This window comes from Accipiter gentilis, chromosome 22 (genome assembly GCF_929443795.1).
Source record: "Accipiter gentilis chromosome 22, bAccGen1.1, whole genome shotgun sequence".
Lineage (NCBI taxonomy): Eukaryota > Metazoa > Chordata > Aves > Accipitriformes > Accipitridae > Astur > Astur gentilis.
Genome location: NC_064901.1, coordinates 22,540,231 through 22,561,894, shown reverse-complemented (window position 1 = coordinate 22,561,894; position 21,664 = coordinate 22,540,231). Strand labels below are relative to the sequence as shown.

Sequence of the window (21,664 nt, the reverse complement as noted above, 5' to 3'; positions counted from 1 at the left end):
AGCAAATTGACGGATCAATAGCAAGCCGATGTTCATCATTCAGGTGTGAGTTGTGTCACAGAAACACTGCCAGGGCTGGGACTGCAGCTGGAGCTAGTCATTAGTATCATGGGGGGGTTGTAAGTGCTCTGCTAAGGAATCTGCAGACCATGCGGATTCATTGCTACAGATGGTGTTAGCAAGGACATGGGAATCCCTCAGGAGCCCCTCAGAAATCGGAAGCACAGCAGAAAGCGGAGTAGGAATCGTATGGAGCAACTCCAGGTCTTCTCTGGGAAGGAGGATCCAAAGAAGCGTGGAGAGAGACATGAAAGACAAGTAAATCTATTGATTCAACAAGTGTGGTCTCAGGTGTGGGAAAAGAGCTTCTAACTGCACTTTGCCTTATCTAGAGTTGTCTTTTATGACACATGTCAGTCTTCTGTACAGGGATTTGAAGTCTCTGCTGGTTACCTATGAAACCCTCAGAAGCTGCCAGTGCTTCAATAATAGTCTCAACTAGCAAAGTGCAGTACTGGCCGACAGGAATTCAACTGAAATTATCTGCTCCTATCACTGCATTACCAAAAAGGTATGGGCAATCGGAAGGAATTAAAATGGGATTGTAGAATCAAGACAAATTGAGTTACAAGAAAGACCAAAGGGCTGAAAGTCCTTTAAGCCAGCATAGAAAAAGCTTGTGTGAGGACTGATTTATATCTGAAAAGTATCTGATAATAAAGATACGACAGAAAAGGAAGTGAACTCTGTGTGATGGAGTGCTGTGACACCTGGAATTAGTGAGAGGGAGACTAAAAAGCACTGAGCTGGAAGCAGTGCATGGGAGCAGGCTTCCTGGCCAGGGCACCGGGGTTCAGGACGAATGAGCCCAGCACTGAGCTGAAACCAGAATTCCTCTTCCAACTAAAAGTGAGCCAAAATACCGAAATGCCCCACAAAGCAGACATTCCTGAGAGATGATATTGAGCGGTTCTGTCTAAAAGAATATATTCCTGGTTCAGACTTGTCATTAACCCCAGAGTATAAATGCGATTGTGTGGTGTTTATTTATGTGACGCCAATCCACAGCAATTTCAGTTACGTGTTGTGGGCCATACCATCCCTTCAATGGTTGGTTTTGGTAAAGCCAGATGATTTAAAACCTTTAAGATTTGTTAATATCTTACCATGAATTGGGTATGGTAGCTACTGCATAACTTTCATAAGCTGTTCAACATAAACGTGTCTATTTTCTTATTTCCTCGAGTTATTTTTTTCCTGCATTTTACTACACAGCAATTAGTAGCTTGTAGTTCCAGAGGTTAGTAAACAGCCGTAATAGACACTTTATTTCTTTTTTGTAACTAGGTCTTGATGGTTTACATTGTATTTTGGGAGCTGCTTACAATGAAACATTCCAAAGAGAATAATAATTGTACAACACATATGACTAAATGACACACGACTGAGCATAATCTGAAAGATATCTGCAGAAGTGTTGCAACTTTTATACACCTGCTGTTTTGATTTTGGCTACGTATACTTTACAGTGAACTCCCATCTGCAACAGAAGAGAAAATACATTTTCTCAGCAGTATGTCTGTAAGGTCTTTTCTTGGTTATGCGTACAGGTCTCTGCAAATCAGCGTATGTCCTCAGGCATAACTCCAAGTTTTTTAGCGGTCTTTCAGGAGCAGTGCTCTTTTTGCTGACAGACTTCTCGCAGACTGTGACACTGTCCAAGTAGTTCTTGACATTTTGTTGTTGGTTTTGGACACCTGCCGATCATTGTTCACAGCTGCAAAATCTGTGTGGTCCCTACTGTCCACCAGAAACTGGGATATACAGACAGAAGCACTCGAGTTTGACAAAATTTCCCACATGCTTTTCTTCTATACATGCAAAGACAGCTTCTCTTTGCGAAGTCCTAGCTTGGTTCCTAAATGTTCGAGACAATTTCTGTGGCACTTTTGCAGCTACAGGTACCACCTTTACTGCACTGGTAAAACCCTGTCCTATTTTTGCAATATCTCAAAAAAAAAAAAGAAATATTTTTTGATTAGTGAAAACAGGACTTCTGACAATTCCTCCCCCGTGAATACCACACTTAGGAAAACAACCAAATATTGAATCTAAATAGCCAGCACAAACCAAAGCTGATAGGATCTTCAGGACAGGCAGCAGGCATGTCAGCACTCCCCCTGGCTCTGCTCTGTTGTGCTTACTTTGCCAGCTGTAGCATTTACAGCCGCATTCTTGATCGTAACAGCAGTCTCCCCCGTCATCGCTAGCGTTAGCATATGGAAAAGGTGGCATGCGGCAATCTGGTGAACTGCTTAATATTTCGGCATATTAACATGTCCAGCATAAAATGTGCAGCATCCTTTTTGCCAGCCCAGTTGCCTCGCTCTTTCCTGAGCACAGGCAGTTAACCAGTCACTCAGGAGACTGTAGCATTTTCCCAATAACATGCTACAAAGGTGCTAAGGTTACCAACCTTCCCAACTTGCTTTTTAACTTTGTTTTATTCCCTCTCTATCTCTGATGCCTCTTTTTGCTCCTGGACAGGTTTTCCCCGAGAGCAGTCTGACCTTTCCTTTTTTCCCCCCAAATTCTAACAGAAGGAGATTGTACGCAAGCCCCGTTCTGCGGTGCCTTTTTGGTATGGTTTTGGCACACCAAGGCATCTGGCATGACTGAGATTTGTTTTGCCCCTGTATTGAGTGAGAAACCTGGACTGCAGACCAGAGCTGCACAACTTTGCTTCCAAGGAAGATTTTCATCCCTATGAAACACAAATATGAAGAAAGGCACTTAGCATTGCTTAGCGCAAATATTTATGCGCACAGAGGACACACAGACTGCCTGTGTCAGCAGGATTAGCATGCTGACAATGCCTGCTTGATCTCTGTTCTTTCATGGTCGCAAGGACCCTGTGCTACCCTGCTTTTTACTGTCTGGTGCCCAGGACATACCTTACTTCAGCCAGAGTGAAGGGATGGAAAGGTAAAAGTAGTATTCCCCTATGCTGCCTCCCTGTGGGGGTAATGAAAGTTTCCCTCTGGACTTTGTCAGTCCAGACTTAGCTAAAATAAGTCAACAGTGTGTGACCGTGAACTTTTGTTCACTAAAATGAAGAGTAATCCCCACCAGTGCAATTCAGATTACATTTCCCTGTAACTCCTAGCCTTGACTGGGTATGATTTGGAGACAAACAGGCAGAAAGCCCTCTGCTGCTTCTTGATTCATTCACCAACATGGATAACTTACAGAACATCTTACTCGATACAGAAAGAAGGAATAACAGTGTGAGTGTGTGCAAAACTTACTCTGAGGGTACCTGAGCACTGGTATGGTCTAGAGACAGAATCTATACATTCTATAATTCAGTGTCCTTCCCCACGCGTGGAAAATGTACTCTGACACAAAACAAGCGTGTGTCAGAGACCAGAGAATTCCCCAGCTACAGCACCCTCAGCAATCGGTTTAGCAAGCAGAGCTTTGCTGCTACAAGAGGGTGCTGTGACAAGAGGCTCAGTGGTTGCTGGTTTACCTCCTACAAGCATTTTTTGCTAGGTCTGCTCACTGCTTCCTACATCCACTTCTGGAGAAGTGCACTCCAGCGAGCAGCAGACCTGTTAATCATTCTCAAAATGAGTAAGTAAGTGCTGCTTCTGCTGCTGCTGTCTTTTTTCCCCCCTCTCTGACTGCTGGTCACAAAGCTCACGAGGGCACCTACAGGTGTCAGACTGCCAGAATCCATGGAACACAGGAAATGTTCCTGATGCTATGAAAGAAAGCAGAGGAGGAAATAAAAATTCTACTTAGAGAACTATAAGCTGAGAGGATGGAGGATTTCTTCTTAGGGAAGACACAAGACACTACTCACTGAGTAGTGACGTGCTGCATGTTCCAAAGTAACGCAATACTGTCATGGCCTTCTGTGCTTTCTGTGACATAAAGAAAAAAGTCACCCTACCATCTGAAATCCCAACGATACAGTACTCTGGAAAGTTATCCAGGAACAAAGGGCATCCTATGTGGTCTCAGTGAAACGGAACACTTAAGGAAAGATCCTCCAAGGAGCAGAAGTGGTGCATGGCAGCACAAGCGTGAGGCTGCTCCAGCATGAGTGACAGTATGAAGACGCGGGATGCTATAGATCACGGTGACAGCAATAGCACTGCACAGGGAGATGCCCAGAGGCTAAACTGGCTGTTGAGGCTGTGAAAGAAGTTTGCTCCCTGCTAGGATCCCCATTGGCTGGTGCAGGTTTTTTCAGCCCTGGCAGAGCAGGCTCTGCTGGTATATCTAGCGGCAGCACTCCTGAACGGGCAGAGATAAGGACACGCGCTGCACTGGTAGTCTGTCAGGACCGGAGAATGGATCTGAAGATGTTCCTAGTCTTCGCTCCATTTCTGCTTCACGCTATCCTGGGCTTCCCTATTCAGGTGAGAGCAGCTCCATGCAACCGTGTTCTGTCTTCTAATCGACCTGTTCTTCCCGGAGCGAAGCTGTGGAACCCCATTTTGATGAATTTCCTGCAAGAAAAAGATTAGTAATATAATAATATATAAAGCCAATCTAATAATTTAGTTCCTCCCTTTGGCCTGATTTTGATGCTACTGTTGCTGCATTTATGAGCTATGGAAGAATAATGCTTTTTACTTATTGGTTTTGCAGGAGAACTATGGAAACAGCACAACAAGTAAGTAGGATTTATGCTGCATTTTTAAAGACAACTGTTACTTCTTGGCTGTGTATCACACACTTTGGTAGTGTGTGAGTGACTTGGCTTTAGAGCATGAGAAAGTACTGACTCTCAGGCCTTTTGAATAAGGCCATGTTTCCCCATCTGTTATTGGGCTGAGAGCAGATGTATTTTCACACGGATGTGCCTTACACATACTTCAGGGGTGTGGTTTGTTAGGTTAATTTAGATGTGCTTTCACAGGCTTGAAAATAAAATTTTAATAAGACATTTTGATACTCTTCCATTAAATTGAGTGTTACTCATTTGCCTCCTTGCCTACCTTGGTGCAGCAGCAAGAGAAAGGGATGTCAGGCATCAGAGAAAGCTTTGCTTTGTGTTGGGTTAGAAAACAAATAGTGCAGGCTCAGCTGAACAGCTTTTGTCAACTCACAAAACAGAAGGTGGTAATTGCACATCTCCAGAGAAGGTCAACGGAAATAAATCCGTAGGCAGACTTTAACTACAACAAGAAACTGCCAGGTCGGGGGTGATGTGTTGTGAGAGGAAGAGGCCTTGGAAAAATTTGCTTGACATAGTCAGAGCAACTAAGTGGCTAATGAAAACTGACTAATTCTTCTTTTGAGCTGTCATTTATGGCACGGCAGCAAAGGGTTGTTGTAAAATTACTGCTGGGTTTATTTGGAGCTGGCCGAGGGACACGCTTGCTCAAGTTTAAAGTAGTCAGTCGCTGGGACTCAAAGTTGCAGAGTTACTGGAACAAACGCATACAATGAGTTTTAATTTACCATTGTTACTGCTTTTTGTGCCTTTTGAGACATCTTTCGGTATTTACAGTGCAGGGAAAATGTGAACTGTATCATTTTGAAAGCTGTATCGCACCAGATGTTCATTTGATCAAGGACATGGCAGATGCCTTCTGTGATGCCTCATTTGGGTTTTAAAAAGGGGTTGGAGGCTTTATGCGCCTAGGAATCTGGAGCCTAATTTCCACAGACTTTGACTAGCCAATTCATCTAGTGCCTCTTGGGTGCATGAATTCTGAATCCGGTCAACCCATTTCAAAAATGTGCTTCCTTGCAGAATTTTTTTAGATGCCACGGATCTCTCTGATGCAGCTGGTGGGAACTGACTGAACTTTCCTATAATAAACCACCATAATTACAGTGGACTTCTGTTGCCCTGTAACCAAAGTAACAGTCTCAAAGACAGACCGAACCCTTTTTGGCTCAATAAAAGCAATTCTGTTGCAGGTTCTAGAGAGATTCTGAATAGGAGGAAGTCCCCTCAGTACGTTTGGGCAATAACCGCTGTGAAAAGGGAAAGGTCCTGCAAGGTGTGGCAGAGCTTGGCACATCTTCTATTGAAAAAGCATGGTCAAAAAGTAAGGAACATGGATAGGCTTAGAAATAAGAACTATTTGCATAAGTGTTCTCTGTGTCAGTGTTGGGTAGGAAAAAAAAGTAATGGCTTTATATGTTGACAAGGAAGAGTGCAATTATTGGCAAACTGGAAGAGATTGCCAGAAAGGCTTGCGGCATATCCATCACACTTAAGAACAGGTCAAACAAACTGTGGTCAGGAGTAACACAGATAAAGCTGTTTCTGCCTTGGGGAAAACAGACGAACTGGATGACCTCTGGAGGTCCTTGCAATTTCTAAACTTTTACGACATTATAACAAAGAAGTTTCTGCTCAGCAATTTCTATATCAGATCAGATTTTCACTTCCATGTTTGTATCTAGAAACTGACATTTGGTAGAAATCAAAAGACGTCACCCTAGAAAGACGCCTTAGGACTCAGAATGGTTCCCAGCTGCTGTCAGGTACATACTGAAGCTGAGATTGTTTGCCCCGTGCTAAATTATAACCTTCATCCCATTTTATAACTTTACTCTTTGACACTGTAAAACCAGAGAGGATTGTCAGGCTGGTTAGCCTGCACCTGTTGCAGTGAAATTTAGGGACAAAGCGTCATTTTTGTCCCTAGTTTCCTTTGTCATTTTCCACACTGACACTGATAAAATGCTTTGCTGATTCTTAGATGGTAAATGACCAGGATTCTGTACCTCAGCACTATCTACTAAGAATTTTCATAGCATTTTTGTCTAAACATCAATTTAATTTCTGTGCCTATGCACTGGTTAGTGCACCCGGTTCCCCTCCAAGCAAAGGGACCTGCCAAAGGCATTCCCGTGGCTGAGGAGGCCCATGCTATTGAACGCTGTGAAGTTGCATTCAGAATCTAATTTGCCCCTTTTGCTTATCTTTTTCTTCCTTCCTTTTTTGCAGCAACAGAACCTACTGAGGTAAGGACAGCTAAATCAGCGCTTTTGATCACTTTGGGGTTCAGCATTGTGGAAAGTGAGGTCAAGACTCATGTACTCCACTTGTAACTCCATCTGTGCAGGAAAGTCTTCCCAAATCAACAGTGTAACAGTGTGAGCCGTTTCCATGCTTATTCCATTTATTGCTGCGCTATACCCACATATAGCTCACATCCCAGGAAGCTTTTGCCTTCTCTGGGGTCACAGAGAAAATTCAAACTCGCTTCTTATTTATACAAGGCAAGGGAAGTATGGCAATCTGTTTTGCTACAGACCTGATCCCACAGCTGGATATCAGCTCCACAGTTCCCTAGAAGCAGCATGTACCACGGCCTTTCACCGCTGTGTCACCCTGCTGTTACAGGGGGTACTGGGATACTGGGATACTGGGAGGACTTCATTGGCGATTTCATCAACCTTGCACTCCTACTAGCAGGGACATAAGTAAAGCTGGAAGATCTGAAACTTACTTCACACTTCAGATTGCATTTCCCGAGTCTCCTGTTCTGATTCCCTTTATGATATCCATATTTGCCAAGACATCAAAGAAGAATATCTACCACACCATGGTACTTCTTTACACGTGGCGCAGTATGTAAAAGCTTGAGACTGCGCTGGTGAAAGATACTTTCAGTGGTAGCCTGGACAGCTTTGATCCTTTGCATGCTATATTATTTAACATTTATGTTATAGTATGAAGTGTGAGATAATAATAATGCATCATTCTTGCAGGTTACTACACAAGAGGATATATACGGTATGTATTATTCCATCTAAATACAAGTATTTGATAGGATATACTGACTGTTAGCTACCCAGTTACTCCAGAAAATAACACATGCTTAACCCAAATTAATATTAAGGAAGAAATTTTAAATGAATGCACTCACCATAATATTTCATGCAAAGCAGAGTCTCTCTTGGTTGTGGCCAACTGCTTGGCCTTGCTAAAAACCTCAGCTGTTACTTTTGCTAAAAATAGCTCTGTCATGACTTAAATCACTTCCAAAGGTTACAGAAAGCGCAGGGGCCATGTGCTTGTGCTTTTTATTGGTGTCAAGACTTATTGCATAATTCTCAGGGTTGGGTGATTCTACTTGTAAGGCCTAGGAGTCTGTGATGCTGGGCTTACTGGGGACATCACTCCGACACGTGGAATAAGAATGCAGTTCCGATTTCACTGGTTTCAAGGTTTTTCCAAAAGGCCAGCACGTCCAGCAGCAAGCAGCAGGACTACTCTCCTTCCTTTTTTGCTCCCGGTGTCTTACGTTGGGGGTTTGAGTGTGAAGTGGGCATGCAGAAGGAAAACTGTGCTGTCTGAATGCACAGAGGGAGCCATGCAGCCAGGTGGCCACTTGAGTGGGACAATACAGACTTATAAGAGCCAAAGGTCCAGGCCTTAACATGTGATGGGTATGGGGGGGGATGGAGAGAGGGAAAGATTGAAAGAGAATAGCTTTTGAGTCTGGATTAATGCCAAAATGACCACAGCTGGGAGGTTCACAAGACTGCGGCACCGAGCAAATATCTACATGACTGAACACCATGCCAGTCCCTAAACAGGCTCTGTGAGTTTTACATGCATCACTGTAATCAGCACCCGATCTGAGTGAGCTCCTGGAAACTCACCAGGTTAAAAATCACGATTTGTATTTTCCCTGGGAATGAGAAAGTGATACCCTTGTATTTCTGTGCAGAATCTCCATCGCCAACAGAGACTGACTCCGAGGACGAAGTTATTTTTAACAGAATTCTGAAAGTTAACAAAGGTAATGCCACCAAAGACCTGCTTATAATGGGTCTCTCTTTGGTGCTTTTGGGGGTGATGTGGGCGGTACAATGTCTTACCAAAATCCGAACAGATATTTTTCCCATCTTACACACCATCATGTAAGAGACGCCCAGAGACCTGCCACTGGGACCACTGTGCGGTCTGCTGAAGCCCTACGGCATCTCAAAACTATAGTGTCAATACTGAAGATAATACCAGGTGTTGAGGCAACTGAACTATCCAGGCAGCTTCTTCAGGTTTAGCTTTGACATCTTTGTCATTCTTTGGACATAAAAAGAAAACTTGGATATTTGGATGCATTAGCATTTAACTGCCTGTTTCCTGAATGCAAGGGATGCTTGCATTCAATCGTATGGCTTTGTAGTACAGACTCCTAGATAAGCTACGGTCAGTTCCATGCTCCCTGCTCCAGACTCCCTGTTCTTTGATTCTTCCAAACATTCCCCATTCTATCAGCTTGTCTTTCTCACAGTTTCCCCTTCAGCAGTCATTCCAGAAGCTTTACTACTGTCTGTAGAAATGGACACTAAACATTCTTAGTTTTCTCTAGACAACACCCTTCTCTTTTTGGTTTGCTTGCCTTCTAGGTTTTCCTTATTGGCACCTCCTGCCTTTGCCCAGCACCCTTCCTGGGCAGATATTTAATGCCATTCATTCAGTGTCACACGATGGATGATGAAATAGTATCAAAACACAGCATCCCTCTCACTATTGCAACTGCTTTCGGTCATTCCCTGTCTTGCCTCAACCCCATCCAACAGAGTTGGAGATTCCCACCTCTCCTCTTAGCTAAGGACACAGCAGCAAAGGTAGGGAAGCAGATAATGTCCATCTAGCCCAGTAGTCCATTTCTCATGCTAGCCAGGAGCAGATGCTTAGGGAAAAATAGAAAAGGAGGATGAGTAGAGAGTGACACTTTTCCAAGTGTGCTTAGCAATCTATGGCTCAGATATTTCCACCCTGTCTCTCTCACCACAGACAGCTCTCAGTACTTGCAAGAAGGTGACATAGTTCCACAAAGGAGTCGCAGTGCCATCAGCTGTCGCCATTGCAATTGGCCCCAGTCCAGTGATGGGATTGTTCGTGTTCCCTATGTCTTGGATCCTACTTATGGTGAGTGTAAATTTCAGTAATGCTCTTTTTTTTTTTAAAAAAAAAAAGGATTTTATCCAACAAGGTTCAGGTAGAAACCTACTTATAGTGGCCACACAGTTGATTAAATCAATTCTAAGGATTTACTTGCACTGTGCAAGCACGGATGAATTGTAAATTACAAAGACCTGAACAGGAAGAAGAAAAGAGATCAAATTTCCTTGAGAAGTTTGCATCCATAATGTTTTGGGTCTGGTCTCTTGGAGACAAGAACGATCATTCTCTCTAATGGTACCTGCCAGAATACGTGCCTTTATAAGGTTCATACCTATTGCAGTGTGGTTTCGATGGCCTACTTTTTATTAGCAAAATAGCTTCCCATAGCTCTCTCCAAGTGTCACATCAGAAGATACATCAACAATCACCACTATAATTTAAAACAAGTAGTTGAGAAAAAAAGCTCCCACCTGAATCCATTTTGACAAATAACTGGATAAAGAGGATCTTGTGCCAGGCTATTAATATCTTAAATGAAATTCATTACTGGGTGTCCTGGTTTCAGCTAGGATAGAGTTAATTGTCTTCCTAGTAGCTGGTACAGTGCTATGTTTTTGAGTTAGGTAGGAGAAGAATGTCGATAACACACTGAAGTTTTCAGTTGTTGCTAAGTAATGTTTAGTCTAAAGTCAAGGATTTTTCAGCTTCTGATGCCCAGCCAGCGAGAAGGCTGGAGGGGCACAAGGAATTGGGAGGGGACACAGCCAGGGCAGCTGAACCAACGTGGCCAACGGGGTATTCCATACCGTGTGACGTCATGCCCAGTATATGAACTGGGGGGAGTGGGGTCGGGGGGATCACCGCTCAGGGACTAACTGGGTGTCGATCAGGGGGTGGTGAGAAATTGCATTGTGCATCATTTGTATATTCTGATCCTTTTATTATTACTATTGTCCTTTTATTAGTGTTACCATTATCATTATCAGTTTCTTCTTTTCTGTTCTATTAAACTGTTCTTATCTCAACCCACGAGTTTTACTTCTTTTCCTGATTTTCTTCCCCATCCCATTGGGTGGGCAGGGAAGTGAGTGAGCGGCTGCCTGGTGCTTAGTTGCTGGCTGGGGTTAAACCACGACACTGAGCAAAACATAAGAAAGACCCTAGGCTCATGTTTCTGTCTCTCATTTACCCTGTTTTTGAGCACATGTGAGATTTTAATGGCACCTGCCATTGTTCTTGTGTGACCCTCAAAATTAACCCTTTCTTCTCCAGAGGAAAGCCACATAAAGGGGATTCATGATGCCATGGCAGAATTTGAAACGCTGACTTGTATTAATTTTGTGAAGCGCAAGACAGAACGTGACTACCTCGTCATTAAGTCTGCAGATGGGTGAGTTAAATGATAAATTAACAAGTTATTTCTACATTGTTTTCCAATTCTTTACTACGCTCATTCTGTGTGACCTTAGAGAGGAAAGGGGAATGGATTTAGAGAAGGAACTTTATGTTTTGTCACAGTGCCAAGGTATCCTCCTTGGATACCTTGCTAGTGCAAGGACTCAGCAGTTAGATCAGGGGCTCACAGAAGACACAGAAGTGACGCAGATCATGGGAAAGTACCATTAAGGTGGAAAGAATGTCAAAGCTCATGTTTTCTGTGTGGTATAATGCCTGCTTGAGCACAGCATATAACAGATTACTGTAGTTCTTATTTACACAGGCAAAACTAATTTCAACTTATGAAATAAACAGTTCTCTGAATCACACAAGTTGGCTGTCAAGGTCAGAATTAAAGCCTGTGAGAGAATCGTTCAACACCCATTAGCTTGAAAGTGCTATTCATCTTAGCTCCAGCTCTGACATAGTGTCCAGTATTTTGGAAAAAAAAAAAGTTATTTAGTTATTTCTAGGGAATTAAATTCACTGGGTACGGAAAGTCAGAATGCAGGAGCCTCCATGCTAATGAAGATCTTCCAGGAACCTTTAGCAATGATCATACTGTTTGTTGTTTTCTACGCCATGGTCAGTTTTGCCCTTCTGTAGACTCTGACTATCACAGTGGACAGGAAGAAATCAGTCCTTCCACTCCCACAAGACGTGCATGAAGCAAGGTTGTCTATACTGTTCCTTTGCCTGCCTGACAATAAAAATCCCATAAGTCTTCTGCTGGTGTTCAATGCCTCTCTCAGCTGCTGGTCGAACTATGGGAAAGTAGGAGGTGGACAGACTGTCTCTGTGATGAAAGGAGGCTGCATGTGGAAAGGAATAATTCAACATGAACTGGACCACGCTCTGGGCTTTTTGCACGAACATTCTCGAAGTGACAGGGATAAACATGTAAAGATCATGTGGGAGTACATCAGCCCAGGTCAGTACCTTTGAACCCTCAATGCAGAAAGTGATGGAGATACACCCTACTGTTCCCAGCTCTTCCTTCTTCCCTGAAGGGAGTAGATAGGAAGCATACTCTAAGTACAGTATCATATGTTACAGCTGACAGACCAGACTTCAAGAAATTTGAAAACTCCAATAACCTCGGTCTTCCATATGACTATTCCTCAGTAATGCACTATGGCCCGTAAGTAGCAGCATGGCATCGCTTTTGTTGAAACTCAAATCTTACATTGGAATTAGTTTCTATAATACATCTCTCCTAACTACCAGTTTCCCCATTTCCCCTTCTGAGAAAAACACTGTGAGTCAGTTCAGACAAGCGAGTCTCTAAGATGAATTCATTATCCTTCAACTCTCCATTAAGGAGCCATTCACAGCTGAGCTTGGGAGCAAAGGAGGGCATCTTGAGATTGACTCTGCTTACTGCAGGACATCTTAACCAAACCTATTTGAACAGCGTTGTTAGTCACAACAATAACGTGTACAATTCTTGTTCTCCCTCCAAAGCATGCCATTAAATCCTGAAAGAAGTGATTGTACTTAAAGAACATGATTTTTCATGGGTTTTTTTTTGCAGATACACATTCACTAATACCACTGGGAAAGCAACTATTGTACCAATTCCTGATGGATCAGTACATATTGGACAGAGGCAGGGACTGAGCAATCTGGATGTGGCCAAAATCAACAAACTTTACAATTGCAGTAAGTATCTCAAAGCCACCCTTTCAATCTTCTATTCAGATTCTTCACAAGGTTGTTTGGGCACACTGCAGAGGCAACAGTTTCTCATCAAAGACTGTGAGGCTATTGTCCTAAATTCATGGTACCCATTAGGGTTGCTCTGGGAGAGAATGCAAAGGTGAAGCTGGAGGCACATTGTGATTAGTGAGAAAATGCTTTCTGCCTCCAAATTAACACATTCACTGTTGGCATAAGTGGCTACTGTGCAACTGGCCTAACGGCATACCATGTTGCATGCTTCGCTGGAGTAATTTGGTTTCTTACACTTCAGGAGACAACTATAAACCCCACAAAGAGCCAGACATCTCTGTTGCTCATTGCAGTTTGTATTTAAGACCTGAGCCAAACCAAACCAGTTGCAGGTTTCTCTGAACTGGAATGGTTTCATGATGCCTTGTCCAGTTTTCAAATGTTTAAGCTGTCATTCTAAATTTGTATGTGTCTTTAACTCTTTAATTTTAACCTCTGCTAGAAGAAATTCTCACATACAATCTAAGAAATTTATTCAGTCAAGGGGAAAAAATCTTGATGAATAAAGTATTACTGCTTGCACAGAGGGAAGCCCAAGTCCTCCTCCTAAGCTTAGAATTTAAGCATTGCAGAGACATCGTATTTGGGCTTGACTCTTCTAACATCACTTGACTTCTGCATCTCAGTGAAAAACAATGTCACCAATTGCAATGAATTGAAACCTCTCACACTTTTTATAGAGGTGCGGAAAGAGATCCCTGGCTAAACTATGGAGCTAATCAATAAAAGCTAATGCTTTTTCCAAGCACTACTTCACTCTCCATTGTGATGCAGATACTTATGCATTATGTGAAAATTAGGACAACAGGATTCTTCATTTTAATCCAGATGTACCAGTACTCTGAAACTAATGCTGGCAGATCAGGAAATTGAGACCAGACCATTCTGAAGAGATTGTAATTGTAAATTAGTGGAAGTTTCTGCAAGCCTGGTGCTGAAGCAAACGTTGTTTCTTTCTCAGGTCGCTGCAGCACTATTCTCGATGCAGCATCTGGGTCACTAAGGTCTGCCAACCACCCAAGAAATTACTCAGATAACACCAACTGTGTCTGGCTCATCCGAACCCAATCTGGAAAGGTAATCACAGATTAGAATATGGCTGAACTTCCTTCTCTCTATGTTAAGCATTTTGCACTTTGTCTGCATACCAGTTGCCAGGTAAGATCTTTTCCATGAGAAAGAGTTCAGACAAGTCTCTACTTCCTCACGCCCTTAAGCCAGGTATGGGCAAAGACAACTGCAGAGCTGCGATTTGGAAAAACCTCCATAGGTTGGGCTTCATGTTTGCAAAATCAAGACAAAGCAGTCTGAGCATGGGAGCATTCAGTCACAGGCCCATTAGACCTGAACCCTGCAGCTTCAGGGGATGGGAGGCAAGGCTGGGTAAGCAGTTCCAGTTTGGGCTTGGCTGCAGCTTAGATTCTGTCTGTTTTAAAGGACGCTGCATGAAAGAAGTCACATACGTGTATATTAAAGGCTGGTTTTCTCTTCCCTTCCAGATTTCCCTGCACTTTCAAGCCTTTGAGCTGCAGAGAACCAGAGGCTGTCAGGGTGATTATGTTAAAGTTTATGATGGATCCAGCAAGTCTTCTGCAGTTCTAATGGACAAGACCTGTGGATCAAAGATACCCAGTGACGTAGTTGCTTCTAGTAATCTTATGCTCGTAGAGTTTATCACAGACGGTGCTGGTTCAGCTGCTGGTTTCCAAGCCACCTTTACTTCTGGTAGGTCTGAGAACAAGGAGAATGGCAAAGAAAACCAATCTGTGTCAAATCAACCTTCCTCTTCACAGAGGAAAAACATTGTTTGAGGAAATACTCTCTACAAGAGCCATCACTTCCTACCTTGCTTTTGCTATAGTGGATCAGTCCCACGCTGATACCATTTATTCATTCAGGCAGATGGGGCCACGCTCAGGAGAAGTGGTGTTAGCCAGGTGATTCACTGTTTGCCTTGCCTCTCAGACACATGCCGTTCCAAAGTGTGTGCCATTGAGGGTAACATCAATTTAATGTTACTGCTAGTGTTGCTAGCACAGTAGAAAGAGAATAAATCATAATGCAGTATTTAAATATATTGCTCCTCTGAAAAAGATGCAGTTTTCAATCACGCAGGTCAGAGGACGAGACAGAACTGTGGTGAACCAGGTCACCCAGCCCCATGGCAAGAAGAGAGGCAGTATTTCCATGGTCGGGATCCCTGGAATGTACCCACCTAAACCACATTTTCTTCAGTCCCATTCAATTAAGAACTAAGGCCACAGCTATGTAACTTAGTTACCACAGGCTTCCAAGTTATCATGTATCACCTGGGATAAAGCAATGCCTGTGTGCCTATCGGTAGCCTACAACAATTATACAGTGGTGCAGCTTGCCTTAGTTAGCAAAAAAGAAAGCTCAGCTATGTCATCTGACCTTGTATTTGCTGTGGGATAAGAACAAGCACACAGAGTTTGCATAAATCTACTGAAATGCAGTAATTTATCTGTACACCCAAACCAAAACAGCAATTTTGTGTTGTCTTTCTGTAGTATCTATTTTTGCTTGTTGTAGTTATGGAAGGAAAGAAGAATAAGAAAACTTCCCACGCCACTTTGATGTGTCAACAACTATAAACCGGTCATAGTTGTCAGATAAAATGTGATTTAACATTTCCATATTTTAGAGATACTGCAGTTTGTTCAGAGAGCTCTGAAAGCTAAATATTCTCTCATTTCACTTACAGTGAGGACCAAAAGAAATCCTAGTATCCACAACTGACTTAATGAAGAAGAACCTATTCTGTGAATATTGAAATTATGTGTTTCCTACTTTGCTCCTATTCTGGCTTGGATCAGTATGAAATTTAATTCTATTAAGAATCGAAGTTTTCATCTTCCTGAGAAAGTTTATTCCCCAAGCCATATAAACGTATGAATTCTATACATCCGGCGTGCTCCTCCTTTTGTCTGCACAGTTAAGTTATTACCTCTTTCTATTTAACAACTGAATAAAAATCTTAAAAAAAAAAAGAAAAAAGTTTCCCCTTCTGTTTTCCAGTAGTCCCTTCCAGCTGTACACACTATCAATGTGGTCTTACTCCTTAGCCCCCTTCATTCAGCCACAGGGGTATTTCTTAACTCTACCCCTGACATCACCATAGGTTTAGTTGGCTGAAGAGGTCAGCTCCAGACTTTACAGATTCATTTTATGGTCTTCACAGTGTTGAGCATGAAAATGTCTTAGATACAGACTCTTTTCCCAGCCTAACATTCAAGCTTCCAAAAATGTCATCTCCCTTAACAATCCTGTTATATCCTTAAATTGCCAGAAAACTGGACAAGACAAAACGGTTGCCAGTAGAGGACTGGTGCTTCCTACTGCAGTTTTCCTTGTGCGGTTCTGGTAGGTAGGGGACAGCTAAGGGTCCTTGTTTACCCACAAGCCATTTTTAGTCCACAGATATGGTTAAGCTTATCACGGGACAAGAGGCGGACTAGCTAATGCTGCCAGAGCTCATGCTCATCTTCAGTTCTTCAGGGAGGAATTTTTTTTTGTCAAGCAAGAAGCTAAACTCTCCTCTTCTGATCTCATAAGGAGGACAGAGAGCTGTGAGAGTGGCAGAGCTCCTGGAGAGTTCATTTCATAGCCTTTGCCAGCACGCTTTTAAAATGACGTCCTCTTGACCGCGACAAGCCTGTAACAGATCTGAGAACAAAATAGGCTGCTCTTTTACTCTTGTATTGTAGACAGGTAGTAAAACATATGAGTAACCTGGGTATTGAATACTTGTATGTTTAGGTCTGAAAAAAAGCAAATACTTTTCTTGTTCTTACTCTGAAACACTGAGAACCGTGGAATTTTTCTCATAGAGATACATTTCTAGAAAAGAACAGTGGGAAATGAATTTGAATCTCAGAGTAAAATTTAGACAGCAAATGGCAAATTATTAATTTCTTTTCTTTTGTTAAAGAAAACACCAAAAAAGACTTAATTTGCAAGAATTTGCTCCAAGCCCTCTCTGTATTTATACTATTTCATGAAGAATCAGTCACCTCTTGATGGCAGAGAAACTTTAATTCCATTGAAGATTGCTTCTTTATCCACAGTGGCTGTGCAAATGCCTCTAAACACAGCAATTTTGAGTCTGCTTTAGAAGACACATTTCTTCAGTTCTTCAGACACTGCAAGACAGGTTCAACTTCTGATATGTTGTTCTAGTTACTCTCAGCAGTCAAGTGTTGCTACCAACACATCATAAAAGGAGTAGTCCTCCTCAAATATAGTTAAAAAAGCAGTTCTAAAGAAAACTATTTCACAGTTGTGATTCCTCAGCCCCTACAAAGCAAAATGAAGAAAATAATACTGCAAAGCCAGAATTTACTGGGGGATCAGTGAGGACCAACGTCCTAGCCCTTTTTGTGGGAGATGAATTTCAAGTGGGATTAAGGTGGTCCACAGGATGATGAAAATGTAGTTTCAGGCAATTTAGGTTCTTATGTTTGAAGGAGGGATAGTGATTTCAGTAGATGAGCTTTGTGGGAAAGAGCTCTGAAATACTGTTGACAATGACTGAGAATTTAATAAAGCTGTGATCATCTGTGTATTGCTAAAACAATTAAGAGGCTTTCTTTTTATGGGAAATTAAAGTAATCTATGTTAAGAAAAAGCCAAACTCAGTGGACATTAAGACCCTGTGGTTTGCCTTTCTAATTCCACTGGAAGAGGAGCCACTTCCCTCCAAGAGGCAGCCAGCAGATTCCAGGCCCTTGTGGGGTTGGTCTGATCCCTGTTGCACAGGGCAGGGGTGTCCTGGTTTCTGCTGGAATGATGTTAATTTTCTTCTTAGTAGTTGGTATAGTGCTGTGTTTTGGGTTTAGGATGAGAATAACGTTGATAACACCCTGATGTTTTAGTTGTTGTTAAGCTGTGTTTATACTAAGTCAAGGACTTTTCAGCTTTTCCTACTGCCCTGCCGGTGGAGGCTGGGGTTGCACAAGAAGCTGGGAGGGGACACAGCCAGGACAGCTGACCCAAATGAGCCAAAATGGTATTCCATGCCGTATTATGTCATGCCCAGTATCTAAACTGGGGGGAGTCGGCAGGGGGACACCACGGCTCGGGCATTGGTCAGCGCGTGGTGAGCAATTGTATCATGCATCACTTGTTTTGTATATTCTATTAGTAGTAGTATTTTCCCTTCCTTTTCTGTCCCAGTAAACTGTCTTTATCTCAACCTGCGAGTTTTACTTTTTTTTTTTTTTCCCCCGATTCTCTGCATGATGCCTTGTTGCCAGCTGGGGTTAAACCAAGGGCTAAAGCTGGTGATAAAGACTGAGCAGAGGTTCAGCCTGAGTGTGTGACCACTCACTTGCCCCAGGGCAACTCCCCAGAGATACCAGCAGCTCTGGATGTTGTGAGCAGCCCAGGACAGTCACCGATTCCACTTAGCCTGGGTTCCCAGCCATCAGCTGGAGTGTACAGGGACAGCAGTACCAGGCAGCCTGTCCATGTCTGGAAACAATTTCTAGCCCAAGGAGTTTCACATCCCCTTGCTGTGACCATAAACGTCCCCCACGCCAATTTCAACCTGAGAGTACAAGTCACCCTGTTCTGAGGGATCATATCTCCACCTACTGCCCTATACACAAGTGTAACCCTTCTCTCATGTAGGCGGGGGTTTCTCTCCAGCTCTAGGGACATGCACCAGGCTGCGGACACAGCAGCAGGACTATCGGTGAGTGCCTCAGCCTAGGAATGGCTTCATGAGGCTACTACTGAGTAGGACCAGTTGTGGTTCCAAACACTCATTGTCAGACACACATACACAGTCATGTCTGCATCTTCTTACTCGTCCTTGCTTATTTCCAGAAGAAACATCCGATAATGCAGCAACATCATTTTCAGAGACACCGTCTTGCCCGAGAAAATGCCTGCTGGGCGAGGGAGTACTTCATCAGGGAGAGCAGTGTCATAAATCACAGCTGGGATTGTCCAGGTGTGTGCACAGTCTTCTCTGGGACAGTAGTGGGCATCTCCCTCAAGCAGTCCTAGTCTGGAAGCTATTTCAGCAGGACAGAGCACCAGGAATATTGTCAGGCTCCCCTGCAGGTTTCTGTTTCTGGGGTGCTGCCCCAGGGGGGTGAAGCTTCTTGTGCTGGATCAAATCCACTTTGGGCATAGGGAAGCCTTCACATATACAATGCCTCCCAGGGATGTGGCAGGAAATCTCTTTTAGGGTAGCAGCTCTTCCCCCAAAATACATCCATAGCAATCCAGCCAAGCCAGTCCTTGTGGAGAGATTCTTAACAGAAACACAAAGATTGGCAGGAATGCTGTAGGGATGGAAAAGTGCACGTGTGAGAAAGCAGTGGAAGAAGCAGCCGAACAAGGGTTACAAGAACAGCCTGTATTGATAACAAGGGACGTCATTCCCATGACACTGCTCCCATGACACTGCACCCAGGAGGATCACGGAGGAATGCATCGTTTATGGCATGACCACGGGGTCTATACTCCACTCAGGCAACAGCACAGATGACTTCTCAGTGGAAGATCCCGCACTCGCATGCCAGCAAGTTTGCAGCTACTAAATGTGCCATTCCTTTTTCCTGTGACCTCAGCAGGAAAACAGAGATATCCTTCCAGCAATGACAAACAGGTTGTTTGAACACGAGAGGCTCTTCTACAGGGAGGCGCAAGGCTGTGATTCCCATGCTTGTATCAGTGGTAGTTCCCCGCCACGGTCTGAACTCTTCTTTACTAGGCACTATGCAGACACGGGACAATTCCACCGTCACCTTGAACCCCAGGCTGGGGGGTTTTGTGGTCAGAGTCCCGAGGGACACGCAAACTGCCTGGGCTGGGCACCATCCTGCCGCGCTGCCCGTGCTGGCAGTGACGACGCAGAGTGGGGGATCCTTTACCTACACCCTCTACTCTTTTCTGCCCTGGAGCTCCTTGCCCACCCCAATTCTGTCCTTGTTCAGCCCCGCATCCTTCCTCCCAGTGAGCTCACCATAGGTGTCCAGAGAGTGGAGAGGTGCCTGCAGAGAGGTTCTGGCTCCTCTGTGTTACCTGCAGGAAGCACAGACACCTACAGGCATCCAGGCAGGGGAACACGCAGACACAAGGTGGGGCTGGCACTATTTGCAATTTTACTTTCCATTCAGTTGTTTAGGTTAAAGTCTCCACTAAATGATTAAGCTTCTTTTTTTTTTTTTTTTTTTTTTTTTTTCTTCCCCCCCCCAGGCAACTAGTTTCTGTGGAAAGTGTCACCTTATTGAAAGCCAGTCTTTCTTAAGCAGCTGCCACTTGGGTTAAGACACTGCTTGAAGGGGGAGTTTGAAATACTGCTTTATGGAAATGTAGTGCAGTGCTCTATACCTTAGCATCAATATGCAGACTATGTCTATTAAAAAAAAACACACCACCAGTAGTTCTGTATTATAGATCAAATGCTAACCTTTCAATAAACCTTTTAAACCTAACTGAACTAGAAAAGAACAAACACCCTTCTAAATTTATCTAACTGCCCAAGGGATAAATAAGTTCTGTAAACAGTCTGGCATGGAGCACTAAATAAAACGAAAACTGGAAAAATCTGGATTTCATAGTAAAAATGAAAGTCAGTTCTATATATAGAGATTACATTTTCATTTGAGGTTATACTGCACTTTCTCTGTAATCTTCCCCTTGAATTTTTCTCGTTGGTACATACTGATGCATGCACTGTGATACATCTGAAAGAATTTTAGCTTGGTCATCAAGGGGAAGTTCTATTGACTCACAGGCTTCCTGTGTTGAGAAGGAAAATTTCTTAAATTTCTTTACAAATACCTTTCACATTATTATTTTATATGAAGGATAACTCTTTTTTTTGCTTTATAGAAAAGTGGTAATTTTTAGTCTGCCTTTTCCACTACTTTGAATGCTTAAAAGAAAAAAAAAAAAGTGCAAACAAGCACAACCTCCCCCCCCCCCCCCCCCGCATTTCTAGCATATACAGTCTTTCATAGCAACTATTCTGTATCTCATTCTAGCTTCAAAGCAATTGGTATCATCCTTTACCAGGAGAATCTAGGAAAATAGTTACAGCTCAAAGCACATTCAGAAGTTCATTAAACAGTAATGTCACTCTGTATCTTTAATGAGTACCTGTCCTTTTAAAGGAAGTGATGGATGTAAGAGTGAGAGACCTGACAATTTAAATAAAAATAAAATATTTTTATTTGGCATTCATGGGCAAAATAGATGTTGCCTGAATTTGCCTGTTTTATATCTCTTTCAGGAAAATGGTAAAGCCAGTATCAGAAGGAACATTCTTTTCTTGGGTTTGGGATTTTTTTTTCCATTTTAATTATCATGTTTTCTTTGCTTATACGTAAAGAAATCACAAACATTTTATTCCTCTTATTCTTAATTCATTTAGGCTTTCATCATGTGAGACAGAACCATTTACTTCGGCATAGCATATTGCGGATTATATCACAATTTTTGAGTGACTGTTGTTTCTGAATTCTCATAGAGTAACGAAGCTTTGCCTGTATGCTTAGCATCTGGAAACACTGACAACCAGTACTAGGTGAGCAGCAAGTGTTCTAATCCACAAGCAATCCA

At 42.9% G+C, this 21,664-nt stretch overlaps 1 protein-coding gene across 1 annotated transcript; it reads left to right on the top strand.

Moving 5' to 3' along the window:
• The first annotated feature begins 4,328 nt into the window (after positions 1 to 4,328).
• LOC126049520 (astacin-like metalloendopeptidase) lies at positions 4,329 to 14,877 on the top strand. The gene is made up of 12 exons (XM_049826011.1): positions 4,329 to 4,430; positions 4,663 to 4,687; positions 6,983 to 6,999; positions 7,750 to 7,774; positions 8,715 to 8,786; positions 9,788 to 9,922; positions 11,171 to 11,288; positions 12,088 to 12,266; positions 12,392 to 12,476; positions 12,870 to 12,997; positions 14,028 to 14,143; positions 14,566 to 14,877. The coding sequence occupies exons 1-12, from the start codon at positions 4,362 to 4,364 to the stop codon at positions 14,875 to 14,877; spliced, it is 1,281 nt and encodes a 426-aa protein (XP_049681968.1). The 5' UTR covers positions 4,329 to 4,361.
• The last annotated feature ends 6,787 nt before the right edge of the window (positions 14,878 to 21,664 follow it).